The sequence below is a fragment of the Xiphophorus maculatus genome, chromosome 24 (genome assembly GCF_002775205.1).
Source record: "Xiphophorus maculatus strain JP 163 A chromosome 24, X_maculatus-5.0-male, whole genome shotgun sequence".
Taxonomy (NCBI): Eukaryota; Metazoa; Chordata; class Actinopteri; order Cyprinodontiformes; family Poeciliidae; genus Xiphophorus; species Xiphophorus maculatus.
The window spans coordinates 9,045,115-9,068,872 of record NC_036466.1 but is presented as its reverse complement, the minus strand read 5'-3'; the positions used below and the strand labels follow the sequence as shown (position 1 = coordinate 9,068,872).

At 37.8% G+C, this 23,758-nt stretch overlaps 1 protein-coding gene across 4 annotated transcripts in view; it reads left to right on the top strand.

The window, feature by feature from the left end:
• Positions 1–23,322, top strand: part of LOC102228511 (gamma-aminobutyric acid receptor subunit beta-3-like) — a 59,292-nt gene extending 35,970 nt beyond the window's left edge. For 2 of the 4 annotated variants that reach the window (XM_023329618.1, XM_023329620.1), the window contains 6 exons: positions 662–744; positions 1,965–2,102; positions 9,239–9,391; positions 13,819–14,066; positions 14,396–14,464; positions 18,814–23,322. In XM_023329618.1, coding sequence (XP_023185386.1) covers positions 662–744; positions 1,965–2,102; positions 9,239–9,391; positions 13,819–14,066; positions 14,396–14,464; positions 18,814–19,185 — 1,063 coding nt within the window. In that variant the 3' untranslated portion in view covers positions 19,186–23,322. The remainder of the gene's footprint in view (positions 1–661; positions 745–1,964; positions 2,103–9,238; positions 9,392–13,818; positions 14,067–14,395; positions 14,465–18,813) is intronic. The other 2 variants (XM_023329619.1, XM_023329621.1) reach the window with 1 other exon arrangement.
• The last annotated feature ends 436 nt before the right edge of the window (positions 23,323–23,758 follow it).

Genomic DNA, 23,758 nt, shown 5'->3' with positions numbered 1-23,758 from the left:
TGTCTGATCATCAGCCGTCGGAGCGCTCGCGATCACATAGACAAAGCCACAACTCCTTGCGACCCAATTCAGATGAGCAGGCACTGAGCTGTGCCAACATTTGCAGTAGTGTTTGCGTTTTTTGTGTGTTTTTTTCACCTAATCAGAGGCTGGAGGGAGACCAGTTTTTTATGCCAGAGAGATAAACAGATTGTAAAATATCAGTATGGACTGGTGTCTGTCAGTGACTTATAGTTTAATTATGTACATGCTTACGCAGTCAACATTTTGACTCCGGGACGCTGCAGTAATGTGTTTTGGAGATGACAATGCCAGGAGTCTATTTTAATGTGAAACCAGCTCAGGAATTTGATGCAAAGACAAGCGGATAATTAGTTTGCTTTAAAGATGACTAACACAAGCAGGTGCTTTTAGCTTAATACTTCAGGCTAACTGGATTATTGCTGTCCCTTACACTCTTCGGTCATTCTAGACTGCTTAGCATACAGAACATCCCGCAGCTTCATAGTCTGATATGTACTGCCTGGCAAAATTATTCACATACATAGTTCATTTGGTTATAATCCAATGGATTAACACACAACAAAAGCATCACTACCATCATTTTGAAGTGGGAAGAAAATGAGATTATCTCTTTCTCAATCTGTTTGTTGTGTTTCAGGATAACAACAACAGCTGCTTGCATGATGGACCTCAGGAGGTATCCCCTGGATGAGCAGAACTGCACTCTGGAGATAGAGAGCTGTGAGTACTGGGCGTTTTTTTTGCTCCTAAAACTAGATTAATTTATTAATTTTTGATAAAGACTACGGCTCAGTAACGGGCTGAATATGAGGAAGGTTGTTTTTGCAACAATGGAGACATTAGCCGACACTCAAACAGAATTTGTTTTGATGAAGTCGGCTTTTTTCTACTTGAATTAATCACCCACAGGTCCCTTGCTGCTTGCCGGTTCTGATTGGGTAATTTTATGATGTAGCAGCTGCGGGAGATCAGCCTGGTGTACAATGAATATTGTGATTCGCTTTAAGATTAGTATTTGATTACAGGCAACAAATCATAAAAAGCCTTAGTGTGTGTTTTTTATAGGATTTAGGTCTAGGATATGAGATGATGACAGAAGGAAGTTGATTTTGTGTCTGGTGAACCATTTCTTTGTTGATTTGGTCAAATTATTTGGATCCCATTATTTCATGACCTATTTTAGGTCTCCTGGCATAGACCAGCAAATTTTTATTATTTTTGATGTTATTACAAAAAGTTCATGATGGACTCTATCAAGACTTCCTGGATCTTTTGGCCTGTGTTGGTCTGACTGTAGATATAAACAAGTTTGGGAGAGCAGCTTTCTAATGTATGAAGATCAAAACACATCTGCCTTACCTTTAAAACCTGTTTTCCTTTATTTCTCAATTTAAAGAGGGTCAAAAGGAAATAGGTTCTTGAATCATAACCACACAACCACTGAGGGATTTTCTACAAGCTCAGTTGCAGTTATTATAAAGATATTGTCTTGGATACCAGTAAGTGTCCCTCTTAAGAATATTTTTTTTAAATCAAATTATTTTCTGAAATATTTAGAACCTCTTATTATATGTACTAAAAGTAAAATTTGGATTTTAGTATGAGATTATGCTACTACATAAAATACGGTTTTTATTCTTCTCTAAGATGGTTTTAGGTGTAAAAAGTGCGGTATATGTGTGAAAATTGATCTAAATTAGTGTATTAGTGTAAGACCCTTAACTGGTAACTACATTCTCTTGAAGAAATCTATTAAGCCTTTTACTTTTAAAGGAACGTCTGGTTCTTTGAAGCAACTTCAAACATGTTATATTTCTTTTTCTGTCCAGTTCCAGAATGACAGCCCAGTTGGACGATCAGCAACGCTGCATATCTTGGTCTCCTGCGATGGCTTTGACAGATGGTTACACCTTGGTGTGTTCGTGTTTCTTCTCTTGCAGATGGCTACACCACAGATGACATCGAGTTCTACTGGAAGGGAGGCGAGTCGGCCGTAACCGGGGTGACGCGGATCGAGCTGCCGCAGTTCTCCATTGTTGACTACAAACTAGTTTCCAGAAATGTTGTCTTTTCCACAGGTAACCTCTGCACTCAAATACATAAAGAGCTAAAACATTTATTTATTTATTTATTTTTACATGAGGTTAAAGCTTTTTGTACAACTTTAAATGAAATCATATAAATTAAGCTTCTGCTGGTCTTACAGCTGATAATTTAATCAATTTCTGCAGCAATTGATTAAACCCATCAAGCATGCCAAAGCTTGATGGGTTGATCTTAAATCCTCAGAGCCACAGTTGTGTTTGTCAGTGCCTCTAATTGGGTTGAAATGAGGTAAGATCTGCCTTTGAAGTTTCCCTGAAGTAGCTGCAGTTGGAACAAGCCTGCTGGAGTGGCTCTTCACTGAAACAGACATAAATCACCTAACAAACATCTTTTACAACCAGCAGTGCTTGACTGCATGAGGTCATGCTTTTTACGGGATTGGTGAGGTTGATATTGTTCTGGTTGTTGACAAATGTAGCTTACGAGGTCATGTTAATTAGATAGGACTTGTTGCCAGTTTGAGTAATTGTCTGTTATGGTTTCAACTGATGGGTAAAAAGCTAGCCAAGAACTAACGTTTGTGCGCTAAAAACAAGTTGCTAGTAACGGTTGTGGTCGCTAACGCCACTAGCCTCACATGTTACCAAAGGCAGAATGGATCCCTGCTTTTATTTATAAAAAAAACATTTTTTTAATGAGAAGAAAGCGTTGACAGAGTTATCAAGATCTGATGTGAGCAGCTCATTTTATGCGATTCGTTTATCGAAATAGAGCCAGTTGTTTGCACGATTGTTTCAAAGTCCTGTTACTGATAATGGAATGGTGACATGTTAAAATGTTAAATGTTTCTATATGGTATTAAGTATTGTCTGTGAAACTTATACCAAAGTATAACTTCACAAGATGTTCAATATTCTTCCTTTAATTTTTAATTTTGTTATGTTTTTCATCGGAGTTCTGAGAAAAGATCTAGATCTAAAATTCCGCATTGCTTGATTGCCTCTCCGCTATTTGGGATCAGTCATTGCTTTTGAATTTCTGAAATCAATCTTTTCTTTGATTCCTGTGTGCTTGATTAAGAATTTATTTATGATAAATCCTAAATAAATCTAAAATGATTTTAAGAAAATTAATCCAGACCTGGTCAACAAGACGTTACAAGGTCCTAATCAGCCAGTCAAACGTAGATTTCTGGAAATGTGCAGCCGGCTTTATGATCCAAAGCAAAGAAAAAAGTCATTCTGTTGTTTTTCTTTTATATGTCCAGAAATATCAACAAACTATCAGTGTAAATAAAACACAATCGCATGAGTAGGGATGTTTTCACCCTCAAGGTTTAATGCATTAATCAATAGCTAAATTCAGTAAATTATGTTAAGAGCTTTCACAAATTAGATAACTAAGTTCATCCACATCAAAAACAAAACTTGTGAGCGTCACACTTTGAGGTCATGAAAATATTCATACTTTAAAGATTTTTGTACGCCAATAGATGGTTGCATTTATATTTGCTATTTCAGTTAAAGAGACTTTAAAGGTATTTAGAAAAGCAATTCTTAAAAATTGAAGGTAAAATCGCAGACTTTCTGTACATTGCAGTCGATTTGCATTACTTAAAATTCAACCATATCTTCTTGATTTATCAGTCTTGGAGATTAATTATCCTTCTCTACACAATTCAAAACATACAAGATTTTTAAACTCAGCAGTGATCTTTACATTTCATTCATATCCAACCTTCAGGGAAAAAAGTTGAAAGATAGCTACTTCCTGTTCAATTTGTTGAGCACTGGATCTGACTTTCTTAAATTATTAATTCTGTGTAGCACATACACAGCCTCCAAAATAGACATCCAGCAGCAGCCAATATGGGCAAATATACTCCATGCTCTACTAGTCCATATATATTAACATTTTATACTTCTAATTGTAGAATTTGGTGTTTCTGTTTGCGTAATTCAACATTGACAGAAAACGTTAACATTAATATTCACATTTTCCAAAGTGCACATTATTGAAAACTTGCGTGTTTTTATTGCAGCCTATTCAGTTTGTGTTTATGTTCACTCACACATGCAACACCAAAACTAATTGCATTGTAATTTTAGTTGCGCTCTGCTCTGATTGGTCAACAGAGAACAAAGGCCCCTCCCACTTTTGATTAGTAAATGCAGCAGCAGATAGAAAATTGATGGGAAATTACCACATGAAACCACATGAGTAAAGCACATAAAACTTAAAGGCTATGTGTTTTTTTTTAAAGCTTGTGCAATAGGTTATACATGCGGCCTGCAAATGTTTTGACATTGTTGTTGTCATTAGCTGTTGTTGCAAAAAAAAAAAAAAACAGCCGCCAGTCTTATTTATAGGATCACAGCGATTTTCTTCCCAGCGCTTCATCTCTTGGGGCCAGTAATTAGAAAGGAAGGCTACACATCAGAGGCAATTTGTCAGGTTCCTGCATGTGAAAAACAGTCACTATATCACATTTCATGTTGTAATTAATGCCTCAGTGTTTCCCTGAGGGGGTTCAGTCGATATACATGCTGAACTTTCTTTCTTTCTTTCTTTCTTTTTTTTAAGTGTGCCAGCATAAGTCCTAAATTATTGAGATTTTTATGCGAACATTTATTCTGTGATGGACTTTTTTTTCTTTTTTCCCCAACGTTCAGCAAAGGCAGCAGTAGATCGGAGAAGCAATTTCTCCAGAGCTGTGGTAGGAACATAAAAGCTGACATTTAGAAATATTTTTCAGCAGAGTTGATGCTCAAAAGAAAGAGTCATGCTCGCCCTGAGAAGAACGGCAAAACTAAATCAGTCTTTTGTGAGATTTTTGGCTATTTTTAACTTATTCATCTTTTTGTTGATCAAGATTGTCAGTCATTTCCACTCTGTGTTCGTGACTTTATGTTCACCATCTACCCAAGCTGTTCACAGTACAGGGGCTCCTCTCCCTATCTTGGGAGAATCATGTGAATGTGTCTAAGTGGGTGAGCAGGGGTGCGCTTGTTTGCAGAAGCGATCTGTCCCCCTGCGGGTGGAGACCATTGAAGCTTAGTGTCCAGTGATCTGCTGCGCTTGCTGGTTGAATAACATCAAAAGCTTGTTGCCTTCCTTGCTAATGATCAGGTTTCCTCCATTACATGTGCTACAAGCCAGACTTTAGTTCCATTTCCTTTTCTCTCGCTCTCTAACTCAGCCTGTCACTTTCAGTTTTACTTTACTGTTTTTTCCCCTCCTCTTTGTAGCTTTCTTCAGTGCAAATTTGCCTCCAACTTCAAAAATGTGTGCTCTGATGCCAATTATCCTACTCTGACAAGAAAAATAACAGACCAGGATTCAGGGTATCTCATATTTATGTGCAATGAGGCACGCAGCATCAATTATTCTGCAAACACTGACTTCTGTGTGCGTACACGTGGCCTGCGTGGCCACATGCAAAATGCACGGGTGAGCAGGCAATGCTTGGTGACATTTAACTGCATGTTTAAGCTTCGCATGTCACAGATATGATCAGATTTATGACCGTAATCTGTTTCTGTTTAGACAGCTAGAAGAGCTTTAAATATTTAATATCCATTTTTGATCATTTTTGCATAATTTGAAACCGCGAGCAGGAAATATTCTTGCAAATTCTTTTGTTTTATCAGACGTGAAACACCCCAGTAATAACACAAACCATCCAAGTAGTACTTCAAATTCATGAACATAAACCAAAGGATGTTACTAAACTCAGCATTTTTTCCCTTATTTTATGATCATGGCTAAAGGCTTTTATGTAAGTGCATAGCACAAAAAGGCCATTACTAAATTGTGCCATCATATTATAGGAAAATTGAGAGGAAGGAAGAAGTGGGAAAACAGGTGCACAAGTGGTGATCAGTCTCTGGTTCTACTGAGGTAACATGGAAGCCCAGGTTGGTTTGACAGCGACCCTCATGTAGGGTCATGTTTTCCTTCCACTCAACTTTCAATGAATATGTTTGGATACATCTGTCTATGAACAGCCAGATTCTTTAGCAATTACCTTTTGTGTGTACAATCAGCAGTCTTCCCTATAACTGTGCAGCCTACTGAGCCAGACAGAGAGACAATTTAGAGCCACCTAAACCTCTGCTGGTGTTCTAGGCAGAGGTTTAGAGCACCAAATTAGGACGTGACTCTGATTTTCTACAGTTTAACTTTGTCACAATAGTCAAGTTTTCTGAAACTCTGAATTTAGGGTTTTCATTAAGACATAATCATTCAAATTACTCCATCCATCCATCCATCCATTCTCCGTTCACCCTTTGTCCCTAATGGGGTCGGGAGGGTTGCTGGTGCCTATCTCCAGCTACGTTCCAGGCGGGAGGCGGGGTACACCCTGGACAGGTCGCCAGTCTGTCGCAGGGCAACACAAAGACATACAGGACAAACAACCATTCACACACACACACCCCTAGGGAGAATTTAGATAGACCAATTAACCTAACAGTCATGTTTTTGGACTGTGGGAGGAAGCCGGAGTACCCGGAGAGAACCCACGCATGCACAGGGAGAACATGCAAACTCCATGCAGAAAGACCCCGGCCGGGAATCGAACCCAGGACCTTCTTGCTGCAAGGCCACAGTGCTACCAACTGCGCCACTGTGCAGCCCTAGTAACAAATTACTAGTAACAAAAATTTGAAATATTTCACTCTATATAATGAATCAAATTAATATATTTATTATTATAGGTATACGTTGTTTAAACTTTAGCCACACATTTTAATCCAAAAATAAAGCTACTGGTGAATACAGCGTAGTTTTTTTTATAGTTTGTAACACTGACTACCTCGGCATTCAGTGACAAAAAGCACCTTTGATCCTGCAGCTTTCTTGTCTATCAATCCATCCACAGACATCAGCAGCAGCTCAACTTTACTTCTTTTCCCCTTCTCTCCTTCCCTCTCTTTCTCAGCCTCACACATGGTGTTCCTCCCACTCACGGATGTTGCTTGGTGTAGCCATTATAGGCAGAACTGTAACACACCTACATGCCAGCGTACCTCGGCCACCTCTTTTCTTAAGCCACCTTGGCTTCTCTTCCAGTCAGATGTAGTCCAGAAGAGCTGAATCACTGGAAGGGTAAACCGAGCTTTTTAAAGAAGAAGAAGAAGTGTGGCTGTCCTTTTTTTTATTTTCACACTATAATATATGTAAATTATGTGTTTAGTTCTTTTCAAGCTGTCAGACCTGTTATTTAGGAGCTAAAAATAACAGGATTGTCTAAAAGGATAAATATTGTTTGAGTATTTATAGTTTGTGAGGTGTTGTTCTTGTCAATCAGATTACTGGATTTTTACTGAAATAAACATGGAAGCTTTAGAAGCTGGAGAGGAACAGCAAACTGTCCATAGAAAATCTCAGACTTCTATAATATTTTCAATATAGCTGTGGCAAATACTTAATATTTATCTTAATTTTGAAGCAGTATAGGAGAGTGAGTGAACATCAGGGATTGCATCATAGTTGCCTGTTTTCATGGGCCAAACCACAGACAGGATACAGGCAAGAAAATGTTGCAGTGGTAGTTTTATTCTGAAAAAAATTACAAAACAGAATGAAGATGATTCCCGATTCCAAATGGTGAATCTGAGAAAAACTAAAAGTAAAGCAGGATTCCATTTTTTTTTTAATTATTACACGGTTTGCATGTTTTCTATGCTATGTTCCTCAACAGTACATGCCAGTGAAAGGAGCTTCCAGGTTTTATGACCTCAGCCCTGGCAGAGGTGTGGATATTCTCCTGTTAAAGAAAGCTTGATCAGGGAAATTATGACTGTTAACCAGTCATAACAATCTGTTCATGCTAGCTGTAGCTTTGAGTTGGGCCTGATATATAGATGTGTTCCTCAAAGACTTCTAGGGACAAACACTTGGAAAGTAACCATGGCATGCTCATCAAACACTGTAGAGTGGAGTTTGATTTGGGGCCAAAGATATGAGCCTTAACTTGATTAGGCTCCTTAAAGATTTGAGAGTTCCCTCTCAAGGATGAGATTTGAATCCATGATTTGTCTTAGCCACTCAAATATCTGAGTCTTGACTTGGTGGACCAAACCTTAAGGTTTAACTGGGGATATTCCTCTAAGACATTAGATTTTACTTGAACGTCCCTCTCAAAACTTGACTTGGGCCTGCTCCTTAAAGACTTGTATTTGATTGAATTGAAAAACTCTGGTGTGTGCATGACAATTTAAATGCCTCAACTAATTTCTATGATTCCTGCTCACTTATAAAGCCAAACGTTATCCGTCTCTGTCACGTCTTAAGTCTGAACTCTGACACAAGAAGCTACATGAATTGATTCATGGCCTCTTTTTAAAATCACATCAGGTCATTTTTATTGCGCTGTAATTTTATTGCATACACCAGGCGCTGAATCGTAATGAGATGCGAGTGGATCGTTTTTTTTTATATGTTCCTAGTGGCTCTCTCTTTTTCCAGCCATACACACAAGTGTGCAGTTGGTGGACCCACGCTCACCACAAGTAGCTTTGGCTGAATACCCAGAGAGCAGAAATGACTCCATAATGGGTCCCACTTCTCCTGTGATGTGAAACCAAAATGGAAAAACGGCTAAGAATAGTGGGAGTAACGAGTCATACATGCAGCCCATCTAGAGATACAATGCCACGAGATTCCATGCGCACACATGCATAGACACTGCTCACGTTTGAATTCAATGGATGACAACAATGGTGAGAAACTCTTTCAGTGGTTTTGTGGATAATTCCTTGAAAAGTCAAAATGTGGTCACGTTTATTTACCACGAAATATGAATATAGTGACACATCACGAAATAGGGTTGCAATTGAGTGTTTTTGTGTTTGTGTGGCTTGTGTGAGGAAGAGCTCATGTGTGTTGGTGCTTTGAAGGGGATACTTGTTACCATGGTGATAAATTCAGCCCATGCTGTCTGTGTTGCCATGGAAACTGAAACAAAAACATAAGAGGTCCCTTCTTGCTGCTCAGACTATCAAAGTTTGATGTTTTCAGGGTAAGCCTATCATTTTTGTGATGCTTTCTGAATTAGCTTCATTCTCAGAGAATCTTCAGGCTATTTCATACATTTTATTTCTTGACTAAATATTTCATATGCTGTATTTTTCTCTCTCTCTCTCTCTTTTCTCCCTTGTTTCAGGTGCCTATCCTCGACTGTCGTTGAGCTTCAAGCTGAAGAGGAACATCGGCTACTTCATTTTGCAGACGTACATGCCATCAATCCTGATCACCATCCTATCCTGGGTATCCTTCTGGATAAACTATGATGCATCTGCAGCCAGGGTGGCTCTTGGTAAGAAGTCAATTTACTTTCTCAAACTACAAAGTTCTGTCTTGTCGATCCCTCCTGAAAGTGATGTGCTTTTGAGTGTATCCTTTCATGAATGAGTAAATAAAAATGTCCTACCTCGTGATGCGCTTATAGGGTTAAACCTGTAATTCTGTTTTGAAGGAATGCTATTTTGGTTCTTCTTTTTGTGGAGTGACAGCAGCAAACTAGGTCACAATTTGTGTCTGTAGTTTGCTGTTGTCACTAAAAGAAACCATAGTCACTCACCACCATCTCAAAAGAGGATGCTTTTACCTCTAAAACGTGCTCATGTTAGCAGTAAACAGACTGCAGGTGGATGTTTGTTGGCTGTTAATCATCATGATCCCTTCAGTATGATGCAAGACATGAGTAATGACCATATCCAGATGCAGATCCTGCATGAATAGTGTGCTCACTGATTTTAATTACTATCCACCCCTGTCAATGTAGCGTAACTCAGGACTAATTTGACCAGTTTACATATTTTGTTTTTCATAATTCTTTGCCTCAGGTGGCCCAAATACCAAGAAACATTTATAAAAATCTTGAACTGGATTATAAATACAGTGTACAACTGGTATTTGCTGTGGTTAGAGACTGCAACTGGCAACAAATAGCTCAAATGTGCTAATACCTAAGAACGATTTTAAACCGTATTTTTTAGTAGTTAAAACACCAAATATACCTTCGCACACATTGATAATCACAGTGAAAACTGTCTTAGCACTACTGCAGAAGCTAACATCCACAGTCTTCCTTATTTCTGCTCTTCAATCAAGTTCAGGTTTACGTCCAATTGGAGGTGATGAAATGTAGTCCAGATTACAAACTTCACCTCCAGAAAAACGGAGGTGAATTCAAATCAGATAATGACTACAGGATCATTAGCAATCCACAGTGTAAAATGATGATTTCCTACAATGGCTCTACTCACAACCCCCCAGGTGGGATGACATCTTTGTGAGCTGCCAAATCATCCATAGAAAAAAGAAACACCACTCTCAACATTAAAGACATTTGAAGCTGTGGATCAATTATTTTGGTCCTCTTTGATATTGATTTACTCTCCAAAGATCTCAATCTTTCTTTTCAAGACGTTCTTCAAGCAAATATTAGTTTTTTATAAGCTTAATACGGAAGTTATCATTCACTGTAGTTGAAAATCTGTAATATATATGCAGCTCAAATCTGAACTTGATATTTCTACACTGAAGATTCCTCCAAACCTCAAACAGTGACTCATCTTCATGCAAGGGAAGAAGACTCACCTAAAGTCATATGTGAGAAACCATATAGCAGTTTAACCTTAGATGATGAAGTGATCAACCATGCTTGGATTGATGACATTGGTTTGTCATGTCTTGTTTTTGGTCAGCAGGAGGTCATGTAATAAACCTTGACCTCTGGACATAAATAGTGCAACCCAGCTATGTGAACTGATTGCTCCTTTGGATCTTCAATCACATGAATATGGATAGATAATGGAGCAATAATGCCCTTAACACATCATATCGCTTTTTGAAAAGCATGCTGCTATCCATTGCCCTGATGCGTTGCCTCTCTATATATCTTTCCTAGCTCTGTTTATCTGCTTCTCTCTTCCCTTTGTTAAAGCATGCATGCAATATCCGGTCATTATCGTTTGCCTTGGAGTGTCTGATTTTGCGAGCCAATGGACACTAGCAATATCCGATTATAGGCCTGACAACTGAGAGAGATCCGGAGTTCCACTCAGTCTTTAGATGGACTATTGTGAGCTTCCAGTATGTACCTTGATTGTAAAAAAGAATGTGTGCGTGTGTGTGTCCAGTGTGGACTCTTCTTTCACGTCTGCCAACCTCCTGGTAAGAGCAGAGTAATGATTAGAGGGGAAATCAATTTGAGCAGGCAGCAGGCAAACAATTGAATTGTTTGAAGGGGGATCTCATTTTCCTGAGCAAGTCCGAAGGATTGTTAAGTTACAGATTACCTGCACACACCCTTAAATGGTTGCTGCCTGTTTCCCAGAGTGATGGCCCTCGAACGAGCGCTGGATCATATGAACTGTGGCGGTGTGGGTGTAAGTTGGTGGCACATTTAATGTAATTAAAGTCGTACAATGTTGTGGAAATGCATTTGGCTCCTTCAGCATTTCTTTCCATTTTTGTTTCTTTGTCACATTTACATGTTTTAGGTCAAATAAGATTTCTCTTGGTACTAGCAGTCTTCATTGACAGTTACCAGCCAGGAAATGGGCAGAGAGAAAAAGGGGTAAAACATACAGCAATGGTCTGAAGGTCGGACACCAAACCCAGGATGGCCACTTCAAGGACTAGCCTCTGTACATGGGGCGCCCACTCTACCACAACACCACACGATGCTCCAGATCAAACTAATTTTAATATCAAAGATAACTTGAGTAAAAACAAAGACCAGATTTCAAACATTGATTTCACTTATTAGGGGAAAAATGATTTTCAAACCAACTTGGCCACCCCAAACTTTATAACTTGTTGTGTCACCCTTTGTGACAACAGCTGCCATTAAGCATGAGCAGAATTGTTTTTTTCCAGCTAGTCTGTCTGCAAGTGATGAATTCAAGTATCCGAGTAACCAGTATTTTCAGTTTACTTGCTTTATGCAACATGAAACTTCCTCTATATAGTGTCGGGATGTGCTGCTAATGGTACACTGGTCTGTGATTAAAGGAAATTTGATTGCTGAGTGCCTTTGTTCAAGCAGTTAAAGAAGAAGAGGAGATTTGGGGACATGTAACTAGAGGGAGTAAGACCATCCACGACTAAGTGATGGGTAGATCCGGAGGGGAATGAAGAAGAGAAAAATGGTCGATGAGGGGAACAAAAGGACAAGCCAGACCAAAGATGGAAAAAGAAGAGCTGTGCAGTCGTAATTCTTCCACAGACAGGACAGCGGTGTGATGGAAAAGCAGCTCGGCCCACCAGCTCTGGGCCCCTTGATTAAATTGTCCGATTGGAGACTGAGGGAGGCAGCAACAAGAAGAAAAGAGGGAGGGAGCGAAGGACGGAGAGTAATGGCCCAGCATTGAGAACACCTATAAAGAACAAGGCTGTGTTGTTAAGTACAAAAAGGGCGCCGTCCAATTGTGCCTTAGACATAAGCATTTGTACGCTCTCGCTCGTACTAACACATATGTGTGCGTGTGTGTTGCTAACCTTGTAATGTGCCAATAAATCTCACTAAGAGCTACATTGACCTTAGCTATCTTGCTCATTCCTCCCAACCCCCTGACTGTTCTCTGTCTCCTCTCTGTACTTTATGACACCCAAACACCAAAAGTGATGTCTGTGTGTGTTGTATGGGCAGAGGCGCTGCTGATGGACTCCATTTATGTTCGATATCAGTAAATGAAGTAGAGGAGATGTGGTGTCTTATGGTTGCAGTAGGGAAGATACTTCCATTGGGTAGAACAGTGTTGATATTTGTGTGAGACACAGAACTTGATGAGTTTAGTTTTTTACTTTTTGTTTTGTTCAAACCATAAACTTCATTGTATTTTATTGGGATTTTATGAGACAGGCCAACACGAAGTAATTTATAATTGTGAAGTGGAAGAAAAAATTATTTCTACAAATCTTCTGTTGCTGCATTTTGACCTTTCCAATCTGTGTCGACCAAGTGTACTTTTAGGCATCTTCTCCTATCATGCAAACTCGCCATGTGTGACGGTGCTTCATACGTGGAGAGCCATTTTGTAGCCTGACAGGGTAAGGTTAGCAGGAGCTGGGAGGTAGATAAAGGCAGCACTATTTTAATGAGTTATTTCTGCTGGATGACCGAGGGGCAGTAGGATGTTTTTGAGGGAGACCTTTGAATTTCAATGAAGCCGAAGTGAAGCACCCACCTCCATTGTGTGTATGCAAGCGGCCTATGATCAAAGATGAAAGCACTTAGCAAATTATTTTTAGTTGAAATAAGAGAAAGGTGGTGTTATCTTGCCTGCTGTTTGTACTTTTCCTATATAGTTTGGAAAGGTACGGAATCTGATTTCAGTCATTGTCTGATCTAGATAATAATGAAAAATGACTAATGAAAATATTTATATTTTCTGCAACACTTTCTTTCCTTCATCCTTTGTCTCTTCTTTCTTTGTCTATTACCTCTTTTTTCCTTCTTTTTGTAATCTTTTTATTTTCCTTTCCTTGTAAAGTACCTTCTCTGGATCTGTCCTCCCTTCCTTATTTCCGTCCCTTCTTTCTCTGGCTACCAATGGTAGAAATATCTTACATAAATTCATGGTTAAGGTTGGAAAAGTATGATTTTTTTTTAAAGGATGTCTAGGAACCATATTACTACAGATTTAATATTCAGATTTGAAGTTGTTTTAGTTAATTGTCAATTATTTTGTTTTTTTTGGGGGGGAAAATACATTTGTTTCCTGTTTACCATAGGAATCACCACGGTACTGACCATGACCACCATCAACACACATCTGAGGGAGACGCTACCCAAGATCCCATATGTCAAGGCCATCGACATGTACCTAATGGGCTGCTTTGTCATGGTCTTCCTGGCCCTTCTTGAGTACGCCTTTGTCAACTACATCTTCTTCGGGAGGGGCCCTCAGATGCAGAAGAAGTTGGCGGAGAAAGCAGAGAAGGCCAACAATGAGCGAGCGGCCAAGTACGACGCAGCAAGGGTAAGTTTGGTCCAAACCGTGACACACTTTACATTACTGGGCACAGAGGGTAAACATTAAAAAAGTTATGCATTTACGCACTAGAAACTGCTCACTGGGGATCATTTTGGTAGTGACATTTAAGTTCCTCGAAATTTCCATAATCGACATTGAAAAGAGATGCATAAATATAGCAATCAGCAGCAAAAGCGAACATACTGATTATTTAAACTGCATTTCATTATTGCTGAGAATCCTTGGTGTTCATTAAAAAAACCCAGAAAGGCACATGCAAAGTCAATTTCCAGGCATTTGTCCCCAGATGTGGCTGAATATTTTCATCTCCTCAGGAGGCAGGTAGTAGGACCGCATCCCTAAAACGGTCCAATCAGGTTAAAGGTCTTCGCCACTCACGCTCGGTGAGTTATTCTTGATTTTCTTCAAATGAGGCTCTTCAATATCCTCAAGTCAACTCCGCCATCGCCCATCAGCCAACATGGATGTGGTTAATATCCGTCTTTTGCCTCTGTGCAAAATATCTCTATATCCATGTGAAGAAAACAAGCAAGAACAGACATCTCCATGACATTCACTGAAGTGATGCTCATGCTTACATTGTGGGAACTGGTGTGTCCGAAGCCGTTAATGCATGCTGTTTGTATAGGCTTTCTCATTGAACTCATCAGTGAAAGTCATTTCTATCACAACGCATGTAAGGATATGGTGAATCAGTCTGACTTCCAGTAGGTAGTCACTGCAGAGGTCCCTCATCAAGCAATTCTTTGCACTTGAAATTACTGATGATCTTCTTGGTAATGATCTATATGCACAATAAGAGACACAGCAAGACCCCATAGCATCCTTATGGGGTGGTGACAGTCCCAGATTAATTTTCGTACTATTATCTCGTACAGGAGTTTGTTTTTCCTCAAGAAAGTACTTTAGAAGATGTTGCTTTGGAGGTATAAACATGAAGGAAGTTTTTAGACTTGGTTGATCTTTGCATTTGTGTTACTTAAGAACCGAATTTAACAAACAAACTTTCTTTTTGGTCATTTTTGGGTAACATTTACTATATAATATGGGTAAAATATATAAGAAATAAATCTGTTTAAACTTTTAAAATGCTCCCCTAAAAATTTTTATTTAGCTTCAAGCTCTCTGATTGCATAGTATATACATGGACCTTTTGATGAAGAAATAAACCATATTTAGCAGAGGTATTCTTTTTAATGAATGCAATCATCTGTCAATATTAGGTATGGGCTTGATTGAGGATGTCAACTTTAAGTGAAATAAACAAAATTTTATTGTTTTATATCAAAGCAAAAGTTTGGACTACAAATAATAATAAAAAAACTCACACCTAATAGCTTTTAATGAAAAATGTAAAACACTGTCTAATGAAATAAACTACAATAATGCCAAAGAGAGCCTATAGCTTATAACTTTTCTATTTCAATAATAGTTACGTAGTTGTTACATAAATTGCGAAGCACGTTAGCAAACTGGTCCAGAGTGGGGTTGGGTTTAAACTACTAAAACACTTTTTCTTTTCTTTTTACTTTAATGGAAATGTGGGACTTCACCAGTTGCTACATTTGCATGAAGACCTGAATTTGCATTTTTCATTTCTGTTGATCTGTTTTGTGGAACGCCCATCATAGGCATGGATTATGATGTATCGTGTTGTATTTTTTTGTGTGTGTTTTGAATGTATTTATAGGCTGGAATTACAGGAATCAAGAAATTACTGATGTTAGCCTACAAGATGGATACCTTGCAGTTATTAGAAGTGCGCTGGTAACAGACAACGTTTGTTTCTTAATGGTAACATAAAAATTGTCCTGACTAGAAACGTATATTTTTATCAATATTATCAAAAGGAATGAAAAGTAATTTTTAGTTTTTAAGAAAGCCCATGAAGTAAACAAATTAAAAGTGTTTATTTAATTGACATTTAACTTGACCAAAATGTATCTGCAGCACTACCACAAGGTGGCAGTAAAGTGTACCACAGACCTTATTCAGAAACGGGACTATTTTTTTTTTTTTTTTTTTTGCTGTATTTGCAATGAAAGAGGGCAAAATGAAAATGTTGCTTTCCTTGAAATCTCTGCTCTTGGTTATCATCTAAGCATTTAGTTGATGATACATCTTAGAGTTTTGCTTTTTGCAGAAAGAGATGGGAGTGCACGCTGCAGGAAAATTGGGGAAATGCAAATGTGACAAAGATGTAACAATAGCCCCATTATTATCTGCTTAAACTGCCAGGAAAATGTTTAATTGTGAAGTTACTGCTTAATTATTAAATAAATGTTTGACTGAAAACCAATACAGTAAAATCCAATAGAGACAGAACAGATGTGGTTTTAACTTAAATGGTAATGGTTTGACGTGAATAAACATCCATGGGAAGCAATTGCGGTACTCTCTGGCAGCAACACTGAAAATATTAAAATAATGCAAATAAACTGAATAAAATATATTTTACAATATAAAATATAACTTTCCAAAATATTTCTGAGGAGGACTAAATCAGGTTGCCTCCATATGCATTCCAAGTTAAAATTGCTTAGTACAAGTGTCCTAAATTTTTTCTTTGAATATAAATTCTTGTTAATATGTTAATATGTAGAATGAATAAAAAAAAGGTTACATTTGATGTGTATATTCCATTAGGTCACGTACTTTCAAAAGTATAAAATATATGCATGTAAACCTGTTAAGGAGGGGGACTGAATATTAAATTTTTTATTTTTTTTTTAATTGATGTGACTCTATACATAGGGACTGATACCATTACATTGTTCTTATGGCCTCATTGATCCCAGTTTCTTGTTTTGACAGGAAACACTGTTACTTTAGCACCAGATGACAGTTTGGCCATTTATAGACTTATTTAATAATATGATGAAAATTTGAATTCTCCGTTTTTACCTTGATATTCAGAAATTCTCATAGAAACATTCACGCCAATTTTCTAATGGCTTTAGGCAAATTGAGAGCGATATAAAACGGTAATTGCTTTTGGAGCATCACAGGAGTTTATGTTAACTTGGGTAGTTTTGTAAGCTAACAAACCAAGTAAGAGTAATTTGTCATTCCCTTAAGTTTTCTATAAATAGCATAGCATACCTGCGCAACAAGCTCCAAAGCAAAACTGATTTTGTTATCCGCAGCGAGTATCATTAAGACTCTGGTAAATGAGGCCACCACTGAATCATTTTTGCTCTCTTTTCTACATATTGGTAACATCCTGTCCACTCTAACATGGACATTTTAACTTTTTCTTGTGTCAAGCAGAAATGCCTGGAGTTTATAACCATGATGTGGCCTATTTTGTGCATGCACAATGTAGCTACAATCACCAGAGTGGAATTATTTACTGTATATATTTTATTTCCACATCTGTCTTGCTTTTAGCCTGACTCTTTCATTTAAACTTTAAGAACTATCTCAAAAAGTTGATGCCTGAGAGGAACGGTGAAACTAATTGCTGCTTGTGCTAAAAACACAAGCAGCAATTGCTTCAGATGAACTGCTTTAGTTCAGTGTCTTAGTTGTTTGAGTTTTTAAGGTTGTTAATTTCAATGTTATCACAGCCTGCTTGTGCGGTTTTGGTATTACAGAATTTAGCTTTTTTTAATCTTAGAGGCAGTGAGGAAACAGACAGAGAATGACACATTCATTTGAAAAATATCTGAGTAACGTAGCTGGTATCTCAGGGTGTTTTCTAAAAAAATTCTGACAGAATTTCACCGACTCCTGAGGTGCATGGAGAGGATCAAAGATCTAATAAGGTGAAGACTCCAGCAACACCTGAAGTGCTAAGAAATACCTTTAATAGTAGATCAATGCATTTGTGCTTGTGGTCCCAATGTCCCTGATGATGGCCAAAAGCTGAAATGTGTTGGTTTACTAATAAAGTGGACCAAATAGTGTTGCTGGAGTCTTCACCATGCTATGATGTTTACACAGCTAAGGTGTTTAGTCTGTTTAAGATAAACTCTGGTTCAATTTACCCCTTGCTACATTTTTTTTCTGTAAATGTAGAAGAAGCAATCACATCAATCCAAGACGGTTTTGATTCCACATAAACTCAAGAGTAGTTGCTTATGGTGTGAATGTGATCCAACCCGGATCTGACTCGGTGTACGATGCAAGCTTGAGACAAATAGCTTTCTCAGCTATTGACTGTGGGTGTGGCTAATTCTGATCTGTTGAAATTCACACTAGAACAGCTGGTGTGGCATTGAAGAATAAGCACTGAAATCAAGAACAACTTTTTGTGAAACTCAATATTCGATCCCAGTCTCACTTCTTCAGAGCATGAATCCTAGTCAAGTTTGTATTGTTTTTTGCGACTGACCCAAGTGTGACTTGAGACATTAGATGTGTCTTAATGGAAACAACAATGTGGCCATGGAGCAGTGGGCCAGGTCTTTACTCTCGTGGAATTGTTGAAGGGGTTATGGGCGTATGCTTATCTGGTCTATAAGTGCTTTGTGGATCTGGAATAGATCTATGACTGTGTTCACTGAGGTATTTAGTGGAGTTTACCACTGAAGTATAGGATAACTGGGTGACGTTTAAAGGCAAACCAAATCTTGTATGCCTAAAGCAAGAGCTGAGTCATCATTCTCAGCATGCTGAGCCTTTTCAAGTGTTTGTTGGACTACACCAGGTTAACAAATCAATAACACTCTAAAAGTTTAGGTATTTCCATCCATTATCCTAACATTTTGTTTCTTCTTAATCCATTCAGGCGGAACCGCATGGTCATGGAAACATCCTGCTGACAACCTTAGAGATCCACAACGAAGTTGCAGGAGGTGAGATCACCACCAGCGTGGCAGACATTAGAAACTCTCAGTCCATGGTACAGTTGGACAGCACGGCGTCGTCAAACATCCAATACCGCAAGCAGAGCGGTGGGGTGGGGCCACGCTCCACCAGCCGCCACTCTCTGGACCGCTCTGCCCAGATGAAGCGGAGCCGACTACGGAGGCGGTCCTCCCAGCTCAAAATTAAAATCCCCGACCTGACGGACGTGAACGCCATTGACCGCTGGTCTCGCATCATCTTCCCGTCCGTTTTCTCGCTGTTCAACCTCATCTACTGGCTCTACTATGTCTGATCAGATCTGTTTTTTGGTGTTTGTCGTTGTTTGACTTTGACTTTCATTTCATTCGTTCATTTCGTTTTTTCTCTCTTGCTTTTATACGTGATGGAATCTGTCGAGTCAAAGACTGCAACACAGCAAGATAAAAGAGAAAACTGATCTAACAAAGACTACTATGTTTTGGACCAAGTTCTCATTGAAATAGTTTTTTTATATACTTATATATATATATATATATATATATATATATATATTTGGAGTCTTTGAATCCCGAGCACTGAGGTCTTTTTATTTTTGAAAGTATGTACTGTAATTTGGATTTGTGACAGTTTTTTCCCCAATCTTCACCCTTATTGATAACGTGTAAATAGCAAAATACAAAGCCAGCAACTTTAAAAAAACAACAACATTATTTTAAAAATCAATGCAGAAGCAGTTAAGTCAAGATTTTTTAACTAAAAGTCGATCGGGTGCAGGCAATATCTACAATAAATCCATTAAAAGTGGATTGCTATGCATTTTTAATGTACTTAGGCATTGTTGAACTGGCAAAACTCTTACAGAAACAGAATAACGTGTATTTATAGTGTTTATAATATTCTTGTCTACAATTTATTATACGTTGATCTGGTAAGCAAAATAATTTTAATCCTTTCTTCAGGATGATTTTTGACTCAGGTTCTCAATTTTTGAGTTTGTTGGGGACAAAAAAAAAAGGAAATAAGCACAATTTATGAATAAAACTGCCGTTTTTTCCAATTTCACAGCAAAACTTTGTGACTGCATGACAAAATTGCACTCAGATTTTCAATACTTCTTCGCAAAGCGCTTTTTATTTTCTATTTGAAACAACTGCCAATGGCCCTATTGGGCAAAATAGTTACTGTTTAACCCATAAAATATTATGATATTTTTGTACTCCTTGTCTTCAGGTATTTATTTGATTTCCTAACCTACGTTGTTGAAGAACGGTTCTTTTATTGTGACAGTAGGGTGGAATTACTTAACTTTTTTGTACATAGGTGTGTATATATGTCTATACATACACTATGTGTTCAACCCAAAAATGAAAATAATAATTTTGTGATTGTCACTGACTCCCAATAGTCTGATTATTTCATGGGGAGAGATGGGGATTAATGTCACAAGTCAAGCATCTTATCCATTTTGGAGCATGTCTGAGCACTATGAATACATTCTTAACTTAGAGCATCCTTCACAAATACTGAAAGCTCTGTAAACATCTTTAAAAACACTTCAAAATAAATGCAGATTTTGTCATATCAACATTTCACAGTAAAACTTGGAAAAAAAAATGCAGCCTTTAAAATGAGTACATTTGAGTACATCTGTGGAGTTCTTAGTTGTTTTTTTTTTCTTTTTACTACACTTCTTGTTACCACTAATTTTAACACTGTACAAGCATCTTTGGCCAGTTTCCTGTCTTAGTGCATACGGAGCAGAGGAACGACAAGATTTCATAGTGTTTGCGTTATGTACGAACACTGTGCAGAATTTAATACAGACAATATATGGAGTAAGGTGTGCCTTTGCACTCATTAGAACAGTCTCCATGAAAATCGTAACACACTTAAATGAATGCTGCCGTTTCTGTATTAAGCCACGCCTCTTTAGTTCCACCAGCCCAGCTGAACGCTCTGAAAGCACACAATTCCTGTGATCTTCCTGTGATCTCGGCAGATTGACTTGGAATGAAAGACGCAGTTATTCATAACACGGGGCTCATATTTGAGTGTTTATTGTGGAATTATGATTTAATTGGACCATAGCTCACAGACCCACTGAAAGTCCCAAACATTCTTACCAAACTCTACATGTAGAACAAAGTATTCAAGTCTATTCACTTTTTGAAACCTCTATTCTGTCCTATTCTTTTACTTTTTAGGACCTGTAAACAAACCATTTCATTACCATCTACTTATACCAAGCTGGTACAAGACATCGACTTTGCAAGTACATATCAACACATGGTCTGTAAGAAATGGCAGAGCCGAAACGACCGGATTTGCACACTCTGTAAATGTACTCTAGTTAAAGGATGTGTTTTTGTAAAGTTATTACTGTAAAATTAGGAAACTGCAAAAAAAGATTGCACACATCTTTACCAGAAGGTGTGGCATGCCAATGTATCAGCCGACCATGCTGAAGTTCCACTCCAGTTACTGTATGTACTGAAAAGCGAGCTTTGCATTTCTGTTGCTAAGTGACGCCAATGGATTTCACAGAACATGAAGATCGCCCGTGATAACCAGTCTGTCGGGTAATTTTAAGCACATACTAGCATTGAATGTATCAGATCCATTCTTCAGGGAGAGGATAATGAGCCATGGTCATCATTTCTCCATTAGAATGTAACCCACCCCTTCTGACATTGCAAGTGATTAGTAAAAATGAGGGCAGGAACTAGTTTTGCATGTGTTGGATGAGAAAAATAGACACAAAAATGTCAAGTTTGAAACGTTTCTGTATGCCATTTGTTTTCTGCACTGCTTGCTGAGCTCTGGACAAAATGTCAACTTGTAATAGTTTTGTGGCTAAAAATGGCTCCCCTGTCTTGATTCTTTCTGACCAACTGTGTAAGATTCCACAGAGGGTCGCAAAGCAATCAGTTACAACATGGTTGTGCACGTTCACAGCATTCCTGTTCATACATTCGCTTTGTGCATGTACGAGAATACGTGTTAATGGAGGGAAAAAAAAAACACAAAAATACTTGAGAACAGTGAGTTTGGGCACAAAGAAAAAAATAATTGTAACATGTACAGTCTGGAATATGACAAACAACTGAATGTATAGAACTTGGATTGTCACAGCAGGAATGCAACTTGATTTCTGGGCCCTAAATGACTGTATAAGAGTTGCATTTTCTACTGTGTAGAGGGGGTATAGGAAGAACACATACCAATGAAGTAATTAGTCAAAAGTGAGTGTTTTGACAATTCAAAAGGAGTTTTTAATTTTTTGCATCAATTTGACAAGACAAAACTTTTAAGAACATTTTTAGACCTCTAGGAGTCACACAAAAGCTCTGCTTCCCAAGTTACCAGTTGCATTCCAATAGAGTCTCATTTATTTGGGAATCGGAAAAATGTCAGTTGACTTTGTATGAGATCCGGCTACTTCTTAAATTTGATACTTACTGTATGAACACATAGAAAAAGAAGATTATTGAATGTTTTATGGCACAAATTCCTTTTGTGAAATTCCTAGAATTAATTAGTCCAAAGACATTTCAGTCTTCATTCTGGAAAAACAAAGCTAAGCAATTTTGCTGTCCATGTAGAAAAAAATGATCTTCCAGGCAGAAAGTCTTCTTCGATTTAAACTACTGCTTTTGGGTTGTGTGTTGAGATTTAAGAATGAGTTATTGTACGAGTTCTAAATTTATCAAAATACAAAGTGAAATTGTGACTTTATAAACGCTACGCTAGAAACTTTTTTATTATGCATGCAGCATCTCTTAACTTGGAGCGACTTCCAGAAGATCATTTTAGCAATCTCGATGACAACAGCTGCCAACTGCTCATTTTAGAGATTACTCTATGCCACGTGAGCCTACAATAATAATAATAATAAAAGATTAAAAAAAAAAAGAAAAAACAATAAAAAAAAGCCAAAGGAAAAAAAAAAACAGCCATCAAACACTTCAAGTTGTTGTATGGCCTTGGTCCCATAATGGAATGTGAAATGTTCTGTGCTGCCACAAACTGTATGTAGGCTTAGATTTATACTGTATATCTGTATGTTTCTCCTTTTTCAATAGAGTACCATGTTATACCATGAAATAAATGATATACATTGTACCAGTGCATTTGGTATTGTGAGCATGCATGAGACGCCATTAACTATCTGCCTATACTGTATAAAATGACAATACAATGCCAGACTGTGTAAGTCAAAGGAATCCTCGCAAAAAATATGTTTACGGAATCTGGAATCAACACAACTAAAGTATAGTTGGTATCTAACAAAACATCTCAGTGACAGTTCAAGACACTTTGGTGAACTTGGCAAATCCCATTTGAAAGATATTTGATGTGGATAAGAAAAGGTTCATGAATGTAAACCAGAGGGACTGTGTGTAAGGCGACAGTAGCTACATGGTGAAATAAATTCTGGAAAAAAAAAAAATATGGAGGTTATTATTGACTGTTAGAATACGAATGTTTTATGTTTTACTTAGTTGCTTCAAATGATAAATAAAAGGAAAATCAATGCAGAGTTGCACTAGACATACCAATGAACAATAATTCAACTGTCCAAGGGGAAGTAACTCAGTAAAGTTGCTTCTACTGCCAACATTGTACAATTTGTTTTGGCTATTTTTGTGCTTAGTTCTTACACTTTTTGAAAACTGATAGATGGCAGTTGCATTTTCTACTAATTAATATTCAGGTTTCACGGCATGCTTCGCTTTACAAGAGCCAACCAAGAGTCTGTAAATCCTCTACTGATACAAAATTGTGTGTTTATTAGTATATTTATTTTTTATTACAGCCATATTAAAGTTTTACAATATGTCTTTCCTTCTGGGCTTAAGAACATATATTCCCTATTAAATTTGATG